At 37.9% G+C, this 21,613-nt stretch overlaps 1 protein-coding gene across 1 annotated transcript in view; it reads right to left on the bottom strand.

The window, feature by feature from the left end:
* The window catches only part of CPNE4 (copine IV), a 235,656-nt gene that overhangs the window by 26,242 nt on the left and 187,801 nt on the right, over positions 1–21,613 (bottom strand). Inside the window, exons 9-11 of the mRNA XM_014937914.1 lie at positions 18,736–18,822; positions 18,073–18,132; positions 12,257–12,390 (exon numbers count right to left, since the gene is read on the bottom strand). Of these exons, the coding sequence (XP_014793400.1) occupies positions 12,257–12,390; positions 18,073–18,132; positions 18,736–18,822 (281 nt within the window). The remainder of the gene's footprint in view (positions 1–12,256; positions 12,391–18,072; positions 18,133–18,735; positions 18,823–21,613) is intronic.

The raw sequence follows: 21,613 nt of genomic DNA, 5'->3' as shown, positions 1-21,613 counted from the left end.
ATGGTATAGAGGTGTGACAGAGCTGCTCTACCAGACCCAGGGCTATGACGGCAGCTTGCAGCAGAAAGCAGAGCAGTGTCTCAGCTTCTGGAAGTTATGTCAAGGGTTAGGCCACCCAGGGACTGAAACTACAGTCAGAAAATTAAAAGAAGGTTTCCTCCTGCCTCAAGGGTGAATTGCATGCATCAGAGATTCCAGCCCTGTTTCCTAACCTGGCATTTCAGTAGGAAAGGGACCTGCTCTAATGACTTTTCTCCCTTTGTAATTTAAACTCACTCAAAAGAAGAAAAGTGAGACCAATTTTCTTTTCCTTTGTGTTGCTTGCTCAGGCTTTTGGGCTTCATTTAGACCTGGGACCCTGTCTAAAGCACTGGGATATGACTATAGCTGGTGGTCTGTTCGTACCCCCTCTGGCATAGTGCTGGCCCCTGCCAACCAGCAGCCCCCAGAGACTGCCCAGGGACAGTGCTGGGGACAGCTGTGCTTGAGACTGCTCCCAAATTGCAGTTTGGGTATCACCATTTTGTGCTGGGAGAAAGAAAGCTGAGATACAAGGACATAGACAGTGTGATGTCCTTGGCCTCGGGCCACATCAGGATCTTTGACTTGTTTTGTTTAAACCAGAGAGTCCTTGGCACTGGCAAGGAAAATGCCTGCACTCTCCCGCTGGAGACAGCAGGGACAGGGGAGAAACACTGAAGTGGAAAAACAAGCTGGTTCTATAAAACCTGACTTTTACAAAATCAAGTACGAAAAAGAGGATTGTGGCTGGGTAGAATCTTTACAAAATTACTCTGGCACGTCTACTTCACATTATATATTATATTTTGCTTTACATAGGTTCCCTTGAAAGTTAAAACTTGGCATAATTTTCGAAAAGCTGAAGTACCTGAAATCAAAAGATCAAAAAAGCAAAAGCATCAGACATTGACTTTTATACTTGCTTATGCAAGTATAGATGTACATGCTGCTTTTTGCAGTCAAATAGGCACATATTACTGAAAGGTACCAAAGACTGAGCGCATCTAGGTTACACTGTAAAGGTAAAATCAGGGAGAGGGTTCAGGTTAAGTTCATATTGGTAAATGTAAATTAATACACACAGAAAGGAATTGTCAGGACTCCAGGATTGCAGTCTTCTAAACGGGAATACAACCTAGAGAAAAGTCCCTCAGCTATAACATAACACACATCAGAAAATAAATTCTCAAAATAGCCCATATTATCCTTTTGGAACATTGTTCAGTTTTAGTCACCCATCCTTCAAGCTATCTAGTGGAAACAGAGGAAGCGCAATGACAAATCAATACGTTAATAGGGGCAGAGAGGAGAGAGCTTTCAGTGAGCTGTACTGCACAGGCAGGAGAGATGAATCGAGGAAATAGTAAGGTTTTGTAAATTAGTAAGTGATACAGATAATGATACCTTTTTCTGTTTCACTAGAAAGCCTAGTGTTACTGGAAGATAAGAAATATGTTGAAAATAAAGATAAGGAGGCAAAATAAAAAACATTTTAAAATCTCATCTCATTAACGACTGATGCCCTCTGACACGTAGTATCATTGAAAACTTGAGTTCAGCTTTATTCTAAGAAGGATTTGCTATTCCTTGGAGGAGAACTCAGATAAAACTCTTCCATCGGGTGAAAATAATTACTCAGATATTAGAAAGTCTTTTGCAACTTCCTCTGAAGCTGCTGGCATAGACAATGCTGGAGATAGAGCTAGATATTCACCAGTGTGGCAATACCTGTATTCGGAAAGGAAAGCAAGAGCTGCCAGGACTAGGTTCTCTGAGAATTAGTTGCTTTTTAATATCTAAACTGGGAATCTAACTTTGCAATTGCATGGAGTAAATGCAGGGGGAAAAAAGACCTAAGTCATTCTATAAGACATTTATTCATTCAGAAAGATGAACTTCTAGCTAGGCACTTACACAGGTTATTTGGGACTCATTTTAATGGTGCTCATAAAAGCCCTTTAGCATGTAGCTATAGATGTGCTTACCTGTAAGCTCCTGAAGTCAATGCAGCAATGTGTATGGATGCTACTGAACTGACCTTGGAGATCCGCAGCGTGAAAACCTGCTCACTTTATGCCGGAGCAACATAGTGCAGTGGTACTAATGACGCAGTGAATTGAGGGGGAAAGAAACACTAATGACTCATTTTTGGTTTCAGATGACCAAGAATCTTAAATTTACAGCTCTTTGAAATTCTTGCAAGGAATACACCTGACTAGAATCCCTGGATAATAAGCTGTCACTTGTAGTTTTTGTTTTGGGTCAGATCAGAATTACCAGGGAGTTATTTTTAAAGTACTATGCTGGACATAGCAAAATCAATTACCGTCCCCTTCATTTTCAATTCCAATCTTAAAAGAATAAACCATTAATCTGCTCTACATACTTTTCCCATGATAAAATCAGATATTTTTCCTTTGTTAGAAGGAAGTTTTGAATTGCAAAAATAAAACGGAGTGTCTGTTACATGTATAACTGAAAAAAGTGTGAATGGAGGGGGGAGAAGGAAAGGGAGGGGGCAACAGGAGAGGAAGAAGGAAAGGAGAGAGGGGAAAGAGGAAAGGAAAAGACAAAGGAGAAAATAACAAATGCCACAAACAAAACAGAGTCATCTCTACTCTCAATTAAAATTGTAATCTTTCATGTTCAGTGAGTGAACTGGAAGAATATGAGCTGAATTAAGTGTTTCTTTTCCAAAGCATATGAATGAATCATGTTCCTGAGTGTATTATTTAGTACTTATCTGAAAAGGGCTTGATGCCAGTAAATTCTGAATCATAACAGCTTACAGGAATTAGCAGCAGTTCCAAAGAAAATACAGAAATCATTTGAAATATTTAAACATTTTCAGTTCCTGCTTTGCAAGCACAGCTAGGTAAATAAAGGACATGATCTGTATGATTGAAAAGGGCTAAATCAAACCATTTCAGTGGAAGGGACCAGAGCCCATCTACTTCACCCTTTGCAGTCCTGCACAGCCCCCTGTGCTCCTCCAGGATGGGCCAGGCTGTGGTCCAGCACTCAGCCTGCCCCAGCCAGAGTCAGAAAGACCATAAGAGTTCAACATCAGTAGTGTTCTCTCCCCCTTACCTGTTTTCTTCTCTGGGGGACCGCTATGCTGTCACCACATATTCACCGTGTGGTCGTGCCTGGTTCGACACAACCACATCTCTGGTTTTGGCCAGGTTACTGCGTGTTTAATCAAACCTGCACTGTACCTAACAAGGCTTGGCATCTAGTCCATAATGCACAGTGATTTTTAATGGAGCAGCAGGAATGAACTGATTATCATACATCTTGATTACAAAAGAGAGCTGGGAACACGCAAATCAATGGTAAATCACTGCAACAGCTACATTGCTTGGTCTGTCGCAGACAGAGATGCCACACCATCATGTGCAAAAACCTGACATTCAAATTCATTCGCTATCTTTAATTACAGCTCTTAGTCACCTGAGGGGAGCTGGAATCTGCTGAATACTGAGAAATAGATACTGTCATGTAATTGGGTTTCAAGAATACAAGGGAATGCCTGTCTCACCTGCAAGGGAAATAATTAATGAAGCAGGGGAATACAAATTCCCCAAAGGTAACCACTGAAAAGCATCAATTCATGAAATAACTAACAAAGATGAATCCAGGTACAACGGATTTAAACTTCCCCTTGTTAACATGAAAAGAATTGCAAAAGAAGCTCTGCAGGGTAAAATATCAAGTGAACTCAAAAATCCCTAGACTAGCGAAAGGTAAATACCCACAGAAAAAAAAAGGTATCAGAGCTTGGGGGAGGAGCAGGTTAAGCAAAATGAAATGGCAGTGAGATGTATCACTTGCTAGAAGGATAGCCTAATGAAATGGCATACTCAGGAAGGTGAGACAAAATGTCAAGCTTCCCTGCAAGATGACAAATAAATTGCAATGACCTGATTTATACCTACATGAATGACCCAATTCAGTAAAATGTACCTTGAAAAGGAAATGGCACTTCATAATTGGGAATAAACTAGGGAAGGAGATGCTGCAAGAGGCTACAGTGAGCTATATTTAACTTCTTAAATCCAGGCAGTTTCCAGACAGTCCTATGTATTTTAAGGGGTTGCACATATGTCCCCTGTACCTTCCAAAACCTGAACTCTATGGTGAATATGCGGGATCATACATAGAAAACCGTCCCATCACTGAAAAGGTCATACTCACACAGACTGTAATCTCAGATGTTTAAAACTTGACATGACTTGAAGCCTGCAGGTAGCAGGCTGAATTTCATCATGTTATATGCAGATTGTGAAGAACCCCAAACTGAACAGTGGTGGGGCCCAGCCCTCTTGAAACACAAGTGGGGCTTTCAATTTTTGGGGTGTACTACACTAAGCAACCACAAGAACAGAAGCTTTGCTACGTATGCAGATAATTTTGTCCTTTTTTTACAAATTACAGTGGAAAGGGTTAGTCAGACCTTCCTCTACAAGAACTTTCTGTCAGAAAATATCTATTTATAAGGGGTGTACTGGGAAGAGGGGAATACAGGACTGTGTTGGCATATGTATGCAGGGAGGTGCTGGGAGAGGAATTTCTCATCAAATGCTCTCAGGATACAAATGAGTTTTCTAGGATGAGCAGGATAAAACCGTTATAGAGATTATATTGTGATTTAATGTGACCAAATGAGCTGTTGATGTAATTTTACCAAAATCAAAATGACATTAAGTCAAAATGAAAAACACTATCAAAACAAGTTAGAGCAAAATTATAAGTGAAATACACTGATGACTAAACATTCAGCTAGGCATCACTGAATATGCAGGAGGAAATGGGCTACTACCCTCTGTTCATCTCCTGATTTGGAATCTCTGATCAGGGTTAATTTCACAATAATTTGGAGGGGATAGTAAGATAGTTAGTGGAACCTCATTCACAAGAATTTCCTAGCTTTAACTGAGAGAATTTGACCCACAAACACCTTGTTAAGGTCAACTCAGGCAAAATGTGTTCACTTTTGGTAAAGGAGGAAAGTTGCATGAGAAGATTTAGAACATGGTGTTCACTTACGGATGGACAGATTTCCAAATGGGAATAATTTCCTTCTCAGCTATATGCTAATATAATGGAGTAGATGACTTGGATAGTTATATCCTTAACAATGGAAGGAGGAAATTCACGCTTCTGAAATTGTGGAAATGGTTGCATTCACTACAGATATACCATATTAGCGTCAGATAGCATCAGTGAATGTGGCAAAACAAATTGCTATCTCCTTTATTTATGCTTATTTATTTATCGCTATTTATTTACACAGATGTCTAGCCTCCACAGCAGTAGGTGATACGCAATTTCAAATAAAGTTTGTAGGGTTTTATACTTCATGTCATTCTCTTCAGAAATAAATGCTGACAGAGAAATCCCAATGGTACCAGTCTGCATAGTCGCAGAGAAGTGTCATCTGCTGCACAGAACAAAGCTGTTCCTCAGAGATTTCAAGCCAAATTGAAAACCAGTAAAGACTGCATAGAAAAGCCCTGCAGAAGATGCAGCTTTTGGTGTATCTACCAGCTGACAGAAAGCAACAGAGGTCTCTGAAAAGCTCGTGGAGTAGTTGTTTTGCTAAGAAACTTGGAAGGGACTGCTCGTGACTGCTCTACTGACATAGGAACTGAGTTCCTTGAAAAAGAGGCAGGGTAAAGAGGACACAAAGATGAAAACCTGGTGAGGGAAAGGGCAGAGCTGTAACAATTGACAGTATTTGCCCAGATAAAGAGCCTGCAGATATTTAATTATATACATGCACACATGTACATGTATGTGTGTATGTACACATGCAAAAGAAACCGTTATAAAGTCACCTTCCCAACACATTTGCTGCACTAAACTAATTCTGCTGTACTGATTCTTGGGACAAAAAGTGGTGATTGTAGAAACCCCTGTGTGGCAGCAGTTTGCAAATACAGATTCTGCAAAGGCAAGATTAGGTAATTGTGCCAGTCTAGGTCCTCAACAGTTAAATCCAAGGATTTTCAATCCAGTTTGGTGATGAAAAGTATTAGCAATTCCTTTTTCCCAGGGCAGTTCTAATCCTGGGTTATCCAAACACTTCAGAACATGTTTATCCACACAAGTTTTTCTGTACAGGTCACTGTTTTTCTATTTTTCCTCTGTTGTATGTCTATGCGAATTTAGTCCTATTAAAGCACAAAATAAAAAGATTCACGTCTCTTCCCCAATGGTTTTTAAACTTGTTTAGATATGCAAATCAGCTCTTTTGCCTAACAGCCTCTAGAAAGGTTGTTTCTGTAATTAAAGTGATAAAGAGAGATGCTTAATAATTAAGCATGTTTTTATTTATTGATCTGCATGGGTAAATTAAATTTTAACATCTATAGCTGTACATAAGGATTTCATGAAATATTTAATGTCAAATATAGTGCCCACTATCCTAGGCATCATTCTTTCACCCCAGTTTTAAGGAACTACTATTATACTACTATGTCAACCAAAGAAAGTTACTGCTTTTCTCCTTGTGTCTGGCAAAATTACCTCAAGGTATTTAGCTCAGATCCCTTTAGACACAGTAATTCTCTGAGTCTTCATCCACAAACCCAGACATAGCCTCAGGATGAATTACCTATTAAGTAATTCCTGGGGATGATGCTCTGTTTCACAAAGCAGATTGCAAGGTGTAAACTCTGGGATCTCTTTTCCACTTAAAGCCTCAATCCAAACCACATCATTTTAAGTACCTACTGATCTTTGTATTTGGGACCAATCACAGTGATTTATATATCACTTTCATAACATGTACCACATTATACATACCTATCCTCTTTCTCCTCCCTAACTGCCCTCTGCTGGGTACCTTAGGAAATGTGCTTCTGGGACATAGACCTTTCATCTGACTTAGTTTGACTGTTCTTAAATTTCTTCCTTCCTTAGATCTACACTGAAAAGGATGTGCTGGACTGGGAACCCTGGTATTTTTATTTTCTCCTTTCATTTTTGCCCTTCTTAATTCTCAAGTGCACTTTATTGCATAATGGTTTTCAATCAGAGTTAACACACACTAAAATGCTGAGAAGAAATCATAGAGGACTTTTTGCATCTAGTCAGCTACTGCTAAAATTCACTGATTGCAGAAGCTAATGTTGAAACTGTCTTCAGAACTTTCTTACCTTTTGTGGAATGTAGACCAGTTTTTAAATTTTCACTCAAGTATTTTACAGAGCTCTACACATAAATAATTTCTGGACCTTGCAGGAATAATGTACTCTTTGCTCATTAGTGCCCTTTGGGGAGATTGCTAGACAAGAGTGTTTTACACAAGCAGGTTATTTGTTAACATATGATCTCAGTGTGAATGTCAGTTTTAAGGAGCTACTTGAGTATTTAAAGTTAAGGAAGCTATTTGCCTAAATGAAAACAGACATTACTTCAGGAAACAGATACAATTTATCTTCTGTGTGTTTCAAGGACTCTTGGAAATAAAAAAAAACAAACCAACTGCAGTATCTTTAAGAGTGAATCAGAGATAGAGATTTAAAATAATTAGGAACTAATTTTTGAAATAGATTTTGAATGCAAATAAAAGGAGGAGCAATTTTATGACATCACTGTACAAAACTATGTGGTGAAACACATGGAATCATGAGTTGAGTGCATTGATCAGAACAGGGAAGGCCCATCAAAAATGGGAAGTTCCACAAATATCCAATGCAACAAATGCTTAAAATACTAAACAAAATACATCCACTCTTTGTCATTTTCAAGGTATGGGTATTGATTTGACTACACAAAAGCTAATTCTCACACATATTCATGAGCCCTTTTAATTAATCCAGTGAAAAACTCTGAATGTATGCACAAATATAAAACTATGTGTAAAAATTAATCATAAAGATCATCCAGGTATATGGGAGGCCCTGAACATATGGGTGTGGAACAAACAATTAACAATAAACTCAGTAAAACTCTTAACTCCATCTTAGCGTCATCTATATTTTGCATAATACTTCAGTGTTTTGCTTGAGTCAGACTAAATTTGATGGGATTAGATAATAAGCTCTAGTGTCCTGCTGAATCAGAATAGAGGTTTTAATGCAAAGATAAATATTTAATGTAATATAATGAGATTCTTAATAAGCAGAAGAGAAAGGAAACCTACTAACTGCAGGAATCAGATTTCAAACTGAGGAGCGGATTTGAAAGTCCTTCCATATCATCATCAAAACCTGTAATAACTTAAGATCATTTAGGAATTATTTAAGCCTTTAGCATTGTGTGCACGTAACAGCATTTATCCTTACAAACAAGCCATTTACAGTCCCATTCCAGTTCTTTTTCCTTTGCTAGAGACAACAACCACTGCAGAATGAAAGATGAGCTACACTCATGGCTAGTTGGTTGTGTTCCAGCACTAGTAAAACAAATCATTAAGATCAAAGGACCAGCCATTTTAATAAACCGTGTGAACTGTTGTTATTGTGACTTATGGCTTTTCTCTGCAAAGACAGAAGCTATAAAACAGCATAAAAGAACAATCAATTTTTTTACTGTGTGGACAAGTGTTAACTATACAGACACCTGCCATTTGTCCTTCAAAAATAGCATTCTCTTGGAGTGGTCTCCACCAGACTCCAAAACAAAAGGGTGCCCAAAACCGCTGTTTCGAGTTGGTGAAGGTTAGAAGTCCTAAGCCAGCTGTAGTGCATAGACAGCTACGTATATTTTGCTAACTCATTGTTCAAAAAACCTAGAGGGAATATATGCACATTTGGTAGTCATCAACTGATTTTTCAGTTGCAGTAGGCTGCTATTGCTGGTTGTCAGAAACAGCTTGATTTGATTTCTGATCCAGAGAACTCAATTCTGAAATTACTGAGGTAAAGAATAAATATGGAATGATACAGAAGCAGGTCCTTTTAATAATAAACACTACAGTGCCCAATGATTTTTCACCATTTTCATCTGTTGCTCTATGCTACAAAAAGATGGAATAGACTTGCAATATTTCAAGGTAAAATTAGAGCAGTGATATAATTCTTAATATAAAAGAAAGCTTATGAAAATGTTTTAATGGAAATATATATTTCTCACTTATTGTTTCATGATGTCATCTTTAAACAATCATGAGTCGTTTATCTTCTTTGTCATCTATCTAAATTCTTCTCCATGAAACTATCTGCTTATTTTCCAAATATTTTCAACAATAAGTTCCTAACGTGTTTTCCCCTTTCCAGTATTACTAACTACATTTTAAAACCTAATTCCTTAAAACTAATGAATGTTTCTCTTTCCTTTATGATCCATTGCTGCTGTTGCTTGCCCACTGATTATATCACATACAAACTTTATCTTCTCTCTTATGACAAATGTTGTTATAGCCTGAAACAATTCCACCATATAGATAAAGTATTAAGTCTTTTGTGCAGGTGAACAGCTCTTCCATTTTCCTTACCGTTATCAGATTGGCCTATTCCTACAGGACTGCAGCATTTCTACAATCAGGATAATAACCAAAGTCTATTTCTCATTCTCTGAATATTGCTGATGAAAGAATGAATCTTATTCTTTCACGCTTCACTACGCAGAACGGTGCTATTCATTTAACCGTTTCGGGAATCTCTGAACCATACAGATAAATGGGCTTTTGGATGAGCAGGGATTATTCCAGTGTATCAAGGGATGTGAGGCAGCACTTAATTTGGAGCATTAATTACTTAGGGATACGTTATATTAGGCTGATATGTACAGAAAACTAAATTGTGAGAAGATTTGGCTTGATCGACAGAACTAACTAGAGTATATATAAGAAAATTCTGGATTTTGAGTGTAGTCTCTCTATATATTACTTGCCAAACTAATTCCTCCCAAATTACAAATAGATTTGAATGCTTCTAATTACAGAAGTATTTTAAGCAATACCCATAGGCTTTTTTTTTTTTTTTTCAAATATAAAAAAGCAATCTTTTGGTATATAGGTGTAGCAAAAGTACTTGACATTCAACAGCTGTGCTACTGGAATGCAAAAAGCCTTGCAAACAACACATTTCACTTTATTCCAACTATTCCTTCATTTGATGTAAATACATTAATCCTGAGACCTAAAGAAAACCATGCTATTTTCCTTGGTTTGGACTGAAATCAGCCAGTTCTGCCTATTTGCAATAATTGATGGCTACAAACTATAAAACTTCAGGTAAAAGCACTGCCATCTTTGTGGTGTCGTATTTTAATCTTACTAAAGACATGTCCCTATACAAATTGTGACGTTCTGGCTCTAAACAGCCCTTAGGTTCAGCAGGTCTCTCTCTTTTAACTTCTGGCTGATCTTAACCTGGAAACAAAAATCCTACTCCAGTATTTGAAGCCCAACTGGGCTCACTGGGGCAGTTATGGATCAGTGACACATTTCAGGTTTCTACTGAATTTGAAACTCTTTTTCTTAAGTTGTATGTACAGAAGATTTGTTTTATAGGTCATATATCATGCATCTCAAGGCTGCAACTAAACACAAAAAAACCTTCTATATAGAACCTGTAGACTATTTTGTGTGAAGATTTGCTCCTCATAATTTCTTTTCTTCTTTAGAGAAATTATAAGTTTTCATTTCCAGTTTGCTGGATTCAAAACGTGCAAGTATAAAGAAAAGGTTCTCACTTGACATTTTGATGGGAAAGCACTGACCATGTTGAATCAAGTTGCCCATGGGAAGGTATTTATAGTGTCACAACTTGAGAGCATGTACAGGTCAAACACATGCCAGAAAGGTGACATTTCCCTGGGAAAAGAAATTCTGGCTTTTGTTCAGCCATAGTCCGTAGCTCATATAACTTTAGTAGTGCTGATTAGCATCAATAGGCTTTTTGTGCAGCACAATAGAATTGAATGATGCTGATGATTTCATTTAAAATATGACTGGCCGTTATTTTTTGTACTGATTGGAATATGCTATATTCAGAGAATAATCCTGATTTGGGATTAGTATCTCTGTACAGGAGACACTGTGCCACTTAACTATTTCATTTCCTTAAAAAATATACTTTAAGTGATAAAATCAAAAAAGCTGCGTGCATAAACCAGCCCTTTTTATTCCTTTCCCTATTTTGAAGTATATTAATCCTCTGAATTATTGCTAGTAATTATTAAATTACTGGATAATCACTGAGGAATTATCAGCTCACTTACAATAAAATATTAATTTTCTCAGACTCATTGACTAAGTTTGACCATCAAATTCTTACAGAAATTGTATCAGTGCAGTATTTTCCTCATTTTTCTTTGTGAAGACATTTCATTACCATGCAAATGGAAGTGCCTCTAAGCAGGCTAATTGGTATATACGACATGTAACATGCAAACCACAGTATTAAATCACTCCAGAATTTATATAGAAAGTATAATTCAAATTTGACTGGAAATACCATTGTTTTTTGAGATCTGGTATTTACATATGGCAAAGAGGTGGGTGGATGTCTATTACACGTGCAAAGATTAGAAAGAATAATCGTGTAAGATGCTATGTCTCACCAACAAAGAAAGAATATTTAAAGGAAATGCACTCAGTAATTAGATTAATAATGGGCAATTAATTTGACAGAAACCAGCAGCCTATTGAAAGCAACAGAAGTACATAATGTAATCAAAGCATATTTGGCCCAATTGCTTGCATTTTTTTATTTATTTAACTGCATGCTGTGTGCACACATTATCACTATCTTTTAATACTTATTTTAGAAGAGACTGCAATATTCAACAGGCCATATTCAACACTGAAAAAGACCACACATTTACTTCTAAAAATAGACACAGCCACTAAGCAGTTGAGGCAACTAAAAACTCAATTTCCAACACATTTCACAAACATTTTTCCGTAGGATGGGACAGAACCAGACTCCCAAGTGTGTCAGAAAGGATGCTATTAGCATCTGCAAAACAGGCTGCCAGTTTAACACACATGAAAAATCCACTTAAACATGTGATTTTGGCATGTGAATACAAACCCGAAACTAAACACACGTCAGCCAAACAGCCAAGAACCGGGCCCTTCATTATCAATAAGCTGATCTAAACCCACTATCACACTCAAAAGCGTACTAAACTAAGATAGACTAATCTTTCTGATGTGCAGTCGTTTCTCTTAAATGACTAAACACAGAGCTACTACAGCCGGCAGCAGGCAGTCATTGATTTCACACTGTGAAAACACTTTCTAATGACAACCCTGCTATCAAATGTGGTTATTTACCTGTCATAGTCTTGGCAAATCTCCCCAACAGCTACCAATGCTTTCAAGTACTCGTTGGGTTGATAGGGGTGGATGTAGTGCAGTGAGCAGCTGTTCCGAGGGTCACCGTTTGATGCAGTAAAATCTATAGCTACCTGGAAAAGAAGAAAAGTCGATATGTTGTGGAGCAATTCTGGGCATAAGTATACCCACACCAACCATGTATCTTTACCAGAAAAGAGTTGTCTGCAGAGATTGCAGCAAAGGTCATTTTACAGCACACTTCAACAGATTTGAATTAGGATAGTATTGATAAATATGTCTAAAAAGAAATGACAGCTTTCAAAATAAGAGATAATACAACTAAATTGGCGCAACTGGGAAAAAAAATGAACTGCATTATTATTCTATGTGGAAAATTATGTTCTAATACAGATGAATCAAATTAACTATCTCTAGGTTCTCACACTTAATTAAATTATTCCAGCTCAGGTGATGTTCAGGACATAAAAGCTGTGCAGCTCAAATGTCCCAAGAGACTTAAAAGTCCTACTAAAACTATAAATTAAAACTCCAGTTACGTACATTTCTTAGCTATTTGAAAACTTACTGTGGCTATAGTTATAATAGTAGATATTGCCTGACTGGTATTATTTACTTTCAAAACATCTAAGCATCAAATAATTAACCCTTCAAATTTCACAGATGATAGCAAGCTTAAAGGTAAGCTGCAGGGTAAAAATCCTGCACAGATTTTTGTGTTGAAAAGGCTTAAGAGAAGATTATGGGAAGCATTCAATGCAAAAGCAAATATTGATCAATCCCCTTAAAATTCCTTTTTCTCTTTTGAAATGCTCTTTATATTTCTCACTGAAGATATATTCTGGCATGCATCTTCCTGTGATATGACTGTCATGGACCAGAAAGCCCTCTTCTAAATTTGTGATGCTGCTTTCTAGGAATTCCTAAAGGGAGCATCAAGAAACCTAAAGGCTGTCATAGAGGGCACAAAGCCATTTGCAAACTTCCTTATGATTTTGTCAATGACCTCCTCCTCCAAAAACCCGTTATACCTGGATACTCAATAGAAAAACGCAGAGAGTTAATTTCTCAGTTTTACAGCGCAGTTGACAGGTAAGGGCCTTCCTGAAAGCTGCTAAAAGAACTTTGAAGTCCCAGCTTGCCTCTGTGAATGTGCAGCTTCCCCAGCTGGAGCCTCTGCTTGGCACAGGAAAGACTATTTTATGCAGCTATAAAATTAAAATGAAACATAATATTTTCATTCTCTCTTTTTAAAAAAAAGACACAGTCCTCCTGAACCTTCTTTTTTGCAGCTAAAAACTTAAAGAGAAAAATCATTCTGGGTCAACCCTACATGGCTTTTCCCCACCATTTCTGATTTTCCACCTCTAACTCTTGGCTGAAGAAAAGTATTTTTCACTGGTCTCTAGGTTGCTTGGAAATGCCTTTATCACCTTGATCAACTGTGACCCCCCCACCCCTCACCAAGTGCCAGTCAGGAGAAATGAGCTTGATTTGGCTTGCAAATAAATTGACCTTTCACCTCTGCTTCCCTACTCACTGTTCGTGCAGTGAAGCAGTGATTCTGTTTTCCACATAGGTCTTTTTCTGAAAATGATAGCTTGATTTAACTTCAATACATCAGTGGAACACTTCTCATGTTCTCACTTGCATGCATGTATATAACCAAGGAAGAAAGAAACAGCAGTGGTTTCTGCCACTTCAGGTAAATTCATAGATACATGTATGCACTAGCTTAGTTTGGGATGCTTATTTAAAAAAAAAAATCCTAGCCAGGGTGTACATATTTTCTTAAAATTATGTATATTTTCTTTGATACTAATTTAACCTTAATTTTTTGTTCTGATCATAGAAAGTGCAAAAATGTCACTGTATGATAAACAAAGGGCATTCCTGTAAAATTTTTAAAAGTAGGTATTTTTACTGATAACCTCAAAGCAGACATTAACAGGACTCAAGTGACACACCAGATAGAATGGGAAAAATCTTCCTTCATGGCTGTTAGCCACAGCTAAATGCTTTTTAACTGAAAACAACAGAACAGTGTAGGAATAAACAGTGGGGTTCATGAGCTTGGAAAAAAGTCTGTGGCTAATGTTTGGGAAAGAAAAAACCCTCCCCAAAAGGAGCCTCCTTTTTTGAAAAGGTCTTTGTAGTAGAGATCTGCTGATAAGAAAAAATAAATCCTAATTTCCTACGAGGAAGCCTTTATGAATATTTGTACTTGGATGCAGTGTGCTTGTCTTTGATCCAAATCTCTGTTTGACTCCCAAGGGGAGGACTTTTAAGAAAGATGACCACTGTTACTTGCCACAATTCCAAAATAACTATGCAGAGCTCTGCTCTTTTAGCATTACCCAGCACTACCAAGGTCTTGTGCAAATAAGGATATGGATTTGTAAAACTAAGCTAACATACCACAGAAGTTAGGCTAATATCACAACGGAGCTAATCTTGTGGGCAGCAAAGTAGGAATCTTTCCTACAGTGTGTACATTTGATTTTTATCACTGTATCTTTAAATGTATCAGTTCCAATGTACCAGTCATCTTCCTACAGCTAAATAAGAACATAACGTAGCAATAACTAAACTCTTAGTACTTCTTTTCCTCAGCCTTGTAAAAGGGTGATTTTCATCGCACCGAAGCCATCCTACATAGCTTGGACCTCCTGCTAGATCTGTCACAAACGAATCCGCCTGCCCAATAGCGTGACTTGCCTGAGCGAGAATCTGTCCAATATATCTTTCTATTACAGTTCCTTTTATGCATGTTACACATCCTTTCTGCTGTATTTCCTAAGCGATGAAAATGTTTTCTGGCTACAGACCCATTTGCACTGCCAACTTCTGAACGTTTCTTCTGCAGCAGGGAACACTGTGTGATAAGAGATACGGCATTTTGCAATAAGCAGTGCATTAAAATAGCGGACTGGAATCAGAACTATTGATCTCTACAGAAGAAAGCTTCTTAATAAATGGTTTTAAAGTGAATGAAAAGTTTACTTTCATTTTTCAGAGACATTAACTACAAACTATGTTCTTACAATAGATGTACAAAGTATCCCAAGAACACACAGCATGATGTTACCAAAGCCTTCATTAGTGCTTTAAATTAGCAGATACACCATACTACAGCTTTTTGTTATCAAATGTATACTTAGCATCCCAGTTTCCCTCCCTCAGCAAGCGTCCTTTCAAATCACAGTTGTATCGTACTGCCTGTAAACAGCATGAACTCAACAGAAATGCCACTAATGTTAAGACAACAGCAATACATGTACTGGGAGAGTTTCAAACAATTCCAGATCCAACCCACTTAAAAGAAATAAAATTTGGGAAGGTGGAAGGAATAGGCCTCCTCTATTTCAGTTAAGATACACGGAGAGTCAGCTTACGACGATCTTTAAGTAGAACCACTAGTTATGCATGAACAGAGCTATAGGCACAGAGACATCCACAACGGCTTCCCCTGAGTCCACACAGGTTGAAAACTGATAGTGATGAGTTTACACAGCACTGTAGCTGGTGGATTTACCATTGAGGTCAGCAATAATTTAGGGATCAAAGTATAATGGATCTTTCATTTCCTTTGTGTCCCCACTGTGCATCCTTGCAGGCAAATTTACCTAAGTTTCCTATTATCAATAGTTTTGTTTAATTTCAGCAAAATAAAATATTAAAATAATAAAATGGTATGTATTTTGGTATGTATGTATGTATGTATGTATTTTGTATGGTTTTCTTTTTTTTTTTTTTTTTTAATCAGGGTTAGGTTGGTGGTTGGACTATATGATCTGTAAGGTCCCTTCCACCCTAGACGATTCTATGATTCTAAAATATAGTAGAAGCAATACTATCCATTTGAACATGGCAGTTTTCAACTTGTGATTCACAGCCTACTAGTAGGAAATTTGCAACAAGTAAATAAAAGGCAAGCCAATTGCCATGACCCTTCAATGCGCTGTGTAAGGACTTGCTCTTCCAGTGGAAAATTTTAGGGAGGAATCAAAGAGTTTGCAAAGCACAGCTGTAACATAATAATAAGTATATCCCCAGACACTTTCTAATGGTTACAGTGCTTCTGTGCTTGAGCTAGAGTTGTGGGAAATGCATATTAACCAGTCTTCGCATGTGCTTAAGCACTTGGCCTGATTAGAAAAGGCTTTTAAATATTACTTAAAGACATTACTGTCTTTCTGCTAATGACCTTGAACACATTTGATAGTTGAGTTCTTCCAGTCATATTTTTAGGGAGGAAATGCCAGGAAAGATAAATTAAAGGGGTTTCCAGGGATTGATGAGTTTCAGATTTGGAGAAGATAGGGGCTTTGTAGGCACATGGGGATAACAGAAGAAGGAGCTGGGTAAGACAGAGAGGTAATCACACAGGATGTTTTGCTTGAGAGAAGAAAACTATAAAGATCTTTGTCCATTAAGGTATTTCCTTCAAAAACAGAAACAGTGTCCTCAGTTCTGGGTATTATTCAATGACTTTGCAGGGTGTACTGGCAAAGCGCATGTTTTACACCTCAAAAAGCTGATTTGTACAGAAAAAGACAATCTATTACTGTCTATAGCTGCTGCTGTTGCTGGAATTTTCTGTTGGGACAAAAAAAAGATCTTTCTTTTTTTGTTACATCATTTTGGAAAATAAAGGCTTGTCTGGTAAAAGTGAAACGGAACATTTCAGTAGCATCCAATGTCCGATACTTGACACCTGGGAACAGAAACAGGGCAGGGTGCTACAGGAAAAGCAAAGATCTCCAGCGGAAGAACACTACCTTGGAGCATTAGATTTTACCCATGTAACTGGCATGAAATTAGAAGTCACATAAATGAGACTGGAACTGAGCCACAATTTGTATTCCTACGCTATGGCAAATACTGATTTATTATTTATTTCATTTCATTTCATTTCATTTTATTTCCCAGATTCAAAAAAACCCCAAAAAATAGGACAAAGAAAAAGGAAAGATCAAACACACAGCATGAAATGTTTCTAAAAATTGGAAATGCAAAATATTGTATTTCTCTTTATGGAGAGCTCTGCAAATCATTTTATCACCTGTTCCTTGAAATGAATAGCTTCTGCATTCTCTCTAAATTACAATCCTGTCCCACTGTAGTGCCATCTTACTATTGGCAGCTATGGCTGAGGTATGAAATGTCAGCATTTGCCCTAGCTTTTACCCCAGACTGACAGAGGGAGGTTCCTGGCTGGACTGTCTCTCTGCCTGTGACTTTCTGTATGGCACCATTAGAAGGGAAATAACTTGCTTTAATGGTCAACTCGTTCTGGAAAGGAAGACTGGCCCATAGGATTGATGAACAGGACACCTAACAGGTAAAAGGCAGGTGAGATGAAATCCTCCCGTGACACAGTCCCAGCAAGGGATTTTATTTAAAATTCTTGTGAACAAACTGAGGCTCAAAAGCCAAAGGCCAGTCAGCAAAGTCACAAGGGCTAATTCAGTTCTCCAGCTTTTGGGACTTGATGTAGCTCAGATGGAATTAGTGGGACAACACCAGCTTAGCTTCTCACCCCTGTATGAAGTTCTCTTTACTTTTTGCAATGTGATTGTCACTGCTGCAAAATATAAAAGTAAATCAGCATGTGCAAGAAAAATCTTACTACATTAGCATGGGGTTTTTTTCTAGGCTAAATACATTTTGCAAGAAGACCTTAATAATTTACCCAGGAATGGCACGTAAGAATCATTTGTCTGTGAAAGTAATGAATCAGTATCTAAGGGATTCCCTTTCATTAAAACAAGTTAGAGAAATAAGACACTTACTGTAAACTGTATCTGGCAGCCTCCCATTATATAATCTAAGAATGAATGCATCTTGTGGATCTGCAGACAAGAAAGCAAGACATTCAAATTAGCTGTATACTGCTAGAACGTCAGAGAACTGCCTGAAAAAAGTAAATTGGAAGGAGGGAAGTACCAACTGAAAATAAGGTAAAGGAAGAACGTGTTAAGTATAGTTTGAGATGGAAACAAAAATGTAAGCAGAGAAAATAACAAAATCCTAAAACTACAGAAAGGAAAATTCACATCAAAAGTAGAACCAAGCTCTCCTCCTTCTCAGTGGGAAGTCAGTGGAAATTTTGCTATTGGTTTAGGAGAAACAAGAGCAAATTTGTAGAAATGGTGGAAGGATTCGAAGAGAAACACACAAAAGGCCAATTGGCAAGCCTGTAGGGGTAAGAGTTTAGTACTGCCCACTCCATTGCATAACAGCAGGGATAGGGCAAGAGAAATGAAAGAGGAGAGCTGGAGACAGTCAGCTTACTTTTGGGATTCAAGTCCTTGTTTTTAACTTTTGCACAGTGGATCAGTTTCCATTGCTATTCTACAGGCAGTTCCACTTTGTTTTCTATGCTTCCAAACACCATTAAATATATGGCTGAGAGCTCAGTACGGAATGAGCCAAAAAGCAAACCACATATTTACCTTGCACTGGTTAAGTATGACGATGCCTGAGTTCTTGTAATTCTTCTTCTTTGCTTTGTACTTGGGGTTAATGCATTCCCATTGTACCTGTGAAAAATAGCAATTACCACTTGAAGGAAAATTTATGTACAAATTGAATAATTAACAAAAATGGCACCGTCTGATTTCCACAGTTGACCAGTTGACTAAATCCTATCAAATAATGGTGCACACAGAAGAAAAAATGAAAAGCATTAGCTATGCAGAGAATGATCTTAATAGAAAAAGGCCCAGGGCAAACATTAGTCTTCAAACATATACATGTGGACACAGCACTAAGAGAGCTATCCAGAAACATGTGTTGTATTTCAGTCTTGTAGGTTCAGGTGTTACAAAAGCAAGATTGAGGATCTTTGAAATTATTTAAGAGGAGAAAAAAAGAGGTAACTGAATACAAATTAAAATACTGAAGGGAACAACCTGATGCATTGTATTAACTACAAAACTGCCTACCCAGTAACACTGGTGTTTAACATAAAACTCATGATTGGAGAAATTCTGATCAGAGATCATCTCACTCTCTCTTGAAAAAAAGCAATAGTTTCTTCTTTATGTCCAATAGTAAAATAAAAAGTTAAGAAAATCACTAAAAAGCGGACAAAGATGCAGTTAACTAATTACGATATATTTGAAAATTATCCCTAGGAATCTATTAAAACCCTTTTCTGAAAATGTTCTGACCAGTTTTATGTACAAATAGTCAATTTCACAGCAAAATAGCCCTACCTTGTTACTGAAATATATTGTCTTGCTCCCATCATAATGTGTCCCAGAATCTTACTGATTTCCCCTTCAAATGTTCTGCCCTCCTCTGGTTTCAGGCAGACTGATATGGCCAGGCTTTCAGACCCTGACTTCTAATGTCTGCAATATTATTCATACATCTTACTGCAGGAGTAAAATGTACTTTTGTACATGAAAGTATCTACTGGCATTTGTAAATCCAGATTTCATTCTGTAATGTGTTACTAAATAACATTAAGAACATTACTGTTTTCTTTCAGGGAGGTATTTTCAAGTGCTGGGAGAAACCATTTGATGCTGGGTAACATAAAGAATAGATCTCCAAGGGGAACCAGGATGACTTATTATCTAAAAATCCTTATTACGACATTTTGAAATGAAACATATCTGTCAAGCGTTACATTACTTTGTCTATAGTGAAGACATTCACATAGGATATGTCTGAGCAAAGCATTTGAGCATGTAAAACTTTTTTTACCTTATGAACAGCCCCCAGCGATTTCATCAAGCCTCAAACCACTGCCTAACAGCAATTACTTGGATGTCTGAAGTATTTCAAATGTCGAGCTTTTGTCAAATGTCAAAAAAAAACGGAAGGCAAAACATATGGCTTTGGAGCAATATGAGACCTTTTCCGCACAGGGGAGGAGGAGTATTTTCATTACTGTGTTACTGGAGACAGGTGACAGAGTGAAGAAGGGGAAAAGACAAAAAAAACGTTCCAACTGCAGGAAGCACATCTGCTTGCTCTCCCGGTTTGCCTACAGCTCAATTATTTGTCTTGTGAAATGAATTTTCCAACTGAGAAGACAGGCAGACACAGGCCCACATGTTCAGGGAAAACCCCCCATAAACATTTTTTTCTCTGCTCAAGAGAAGCAGTCAGGCTTAAGAAATAAAACCCCTTCTCTCCAAGTAAAGAGAGTGCTGTGTGACACAATGCCAGAGTGCAATAAGCTCGTATTTGGGAAAGCAATCTGGCAGCGAGGCAATAGCACTGCCCACTCGCATCTTGATACATTGCTTCTGGGAAAATGGTTTAGCATTCAGTTGTCTCCAAACTTACTGGAAGCATTCCTACAGAGAAATTGTCTGTATATTACAAAGAAAGTGTAATGTATCAAATAGAGAGAAAAAATAGGTGTCAGGATTTGTGTTCCTCCCTTTGACACTGAACTACACTGGAGAGACCTCATTACTTTCCCCTGAACTTCCAAGGTGCACTTCCTTAATTTTATCATCCTCCAACACGAACACTTTTCAATGTGCATGTTGAAACAAGGCCTGACCTCTATGAATCCTTACACTATGTACATAATTCCCCTCCTTGGGAAAATGATTATTTCAGCCTGATAAACATTATGTTCATATAATTGGTTTCTGGAAGAAGTTTACACTATATAAGTACAAAAGTGGCATAAAAGGCTACTTCAGGGGAGAAAAATCTGTGGCTCTGGCAAGCCTCAGCTTCTCTGTGCTACTGTGAAATGCAACTAGGAATGTGCACCTATCTTTGCAATGCATTTTGAGATGTACAGATAACAATTCTCAGCAACTATCTAAAGCTTATTAAAATATTCTATGTGCAAGTCAATAACATGTCATTGGCTAATGTGGATAATAAAGCAAAGGAAAGAACCGAGTAGCAATTTTGTAGAAATTTGTAGAAAGTAGAAAACAGAAAGAAAGTACAATTTTGCACCTAGTAAATTTGTTGATGTGACAGTATAAAGAAGGGAGAGGAGAGGAGAGGAGAGGAGAGGAGAGGAGAGGAGAGGAGAGGAGAGGAGAGGAGAGGAGAGGAGAGGAGAGGAGAGGAGAGGAGAGGAGAGGAGAGGAGAGGAGAGGAGAGGAGAGGAGAGGAGAGGAGAGGAGAGGAGAGGAGAGGAGAGGAGAGGAGAGGAGAGGAGAGGAGAGGAGAGGAGAGGAGAGGAGAGGAGAGGAGAGGAGAGGAGAGGAGAGGAGAGGAGAGGAGAGGAGAGGAGAGGAGAGGAGAGGAGAGGAGAGGAGAGGAGAGGAGAGGAGAGGAGAGGAGTCCTTTCCTAATTAATAGGTAGGCTTAAAAACCAGTAAGAGTGTTTTCCATTAAACTCTC

This window comes from Calidris pugnax, unplaced genomic scaffold (assembly GCF_001431845.1).
Source record: "Calidris pugnax isolate Ruff unplaced genomic scaffold, ASM143184v1 scaffold11, whole genome shotgun sequence".
In the NCBI taxonomy this organism is placed as follows: Eukaryota; Metazoa; Chordata; class Aves; order Charadriiformes; family Scolopacidae; genus Calidris; species Calidris pugnax.
Note: the sequence above shows the minus strand (reverse complement) of the source record. Positions and strands in the feature narration are given on the sequence as shown.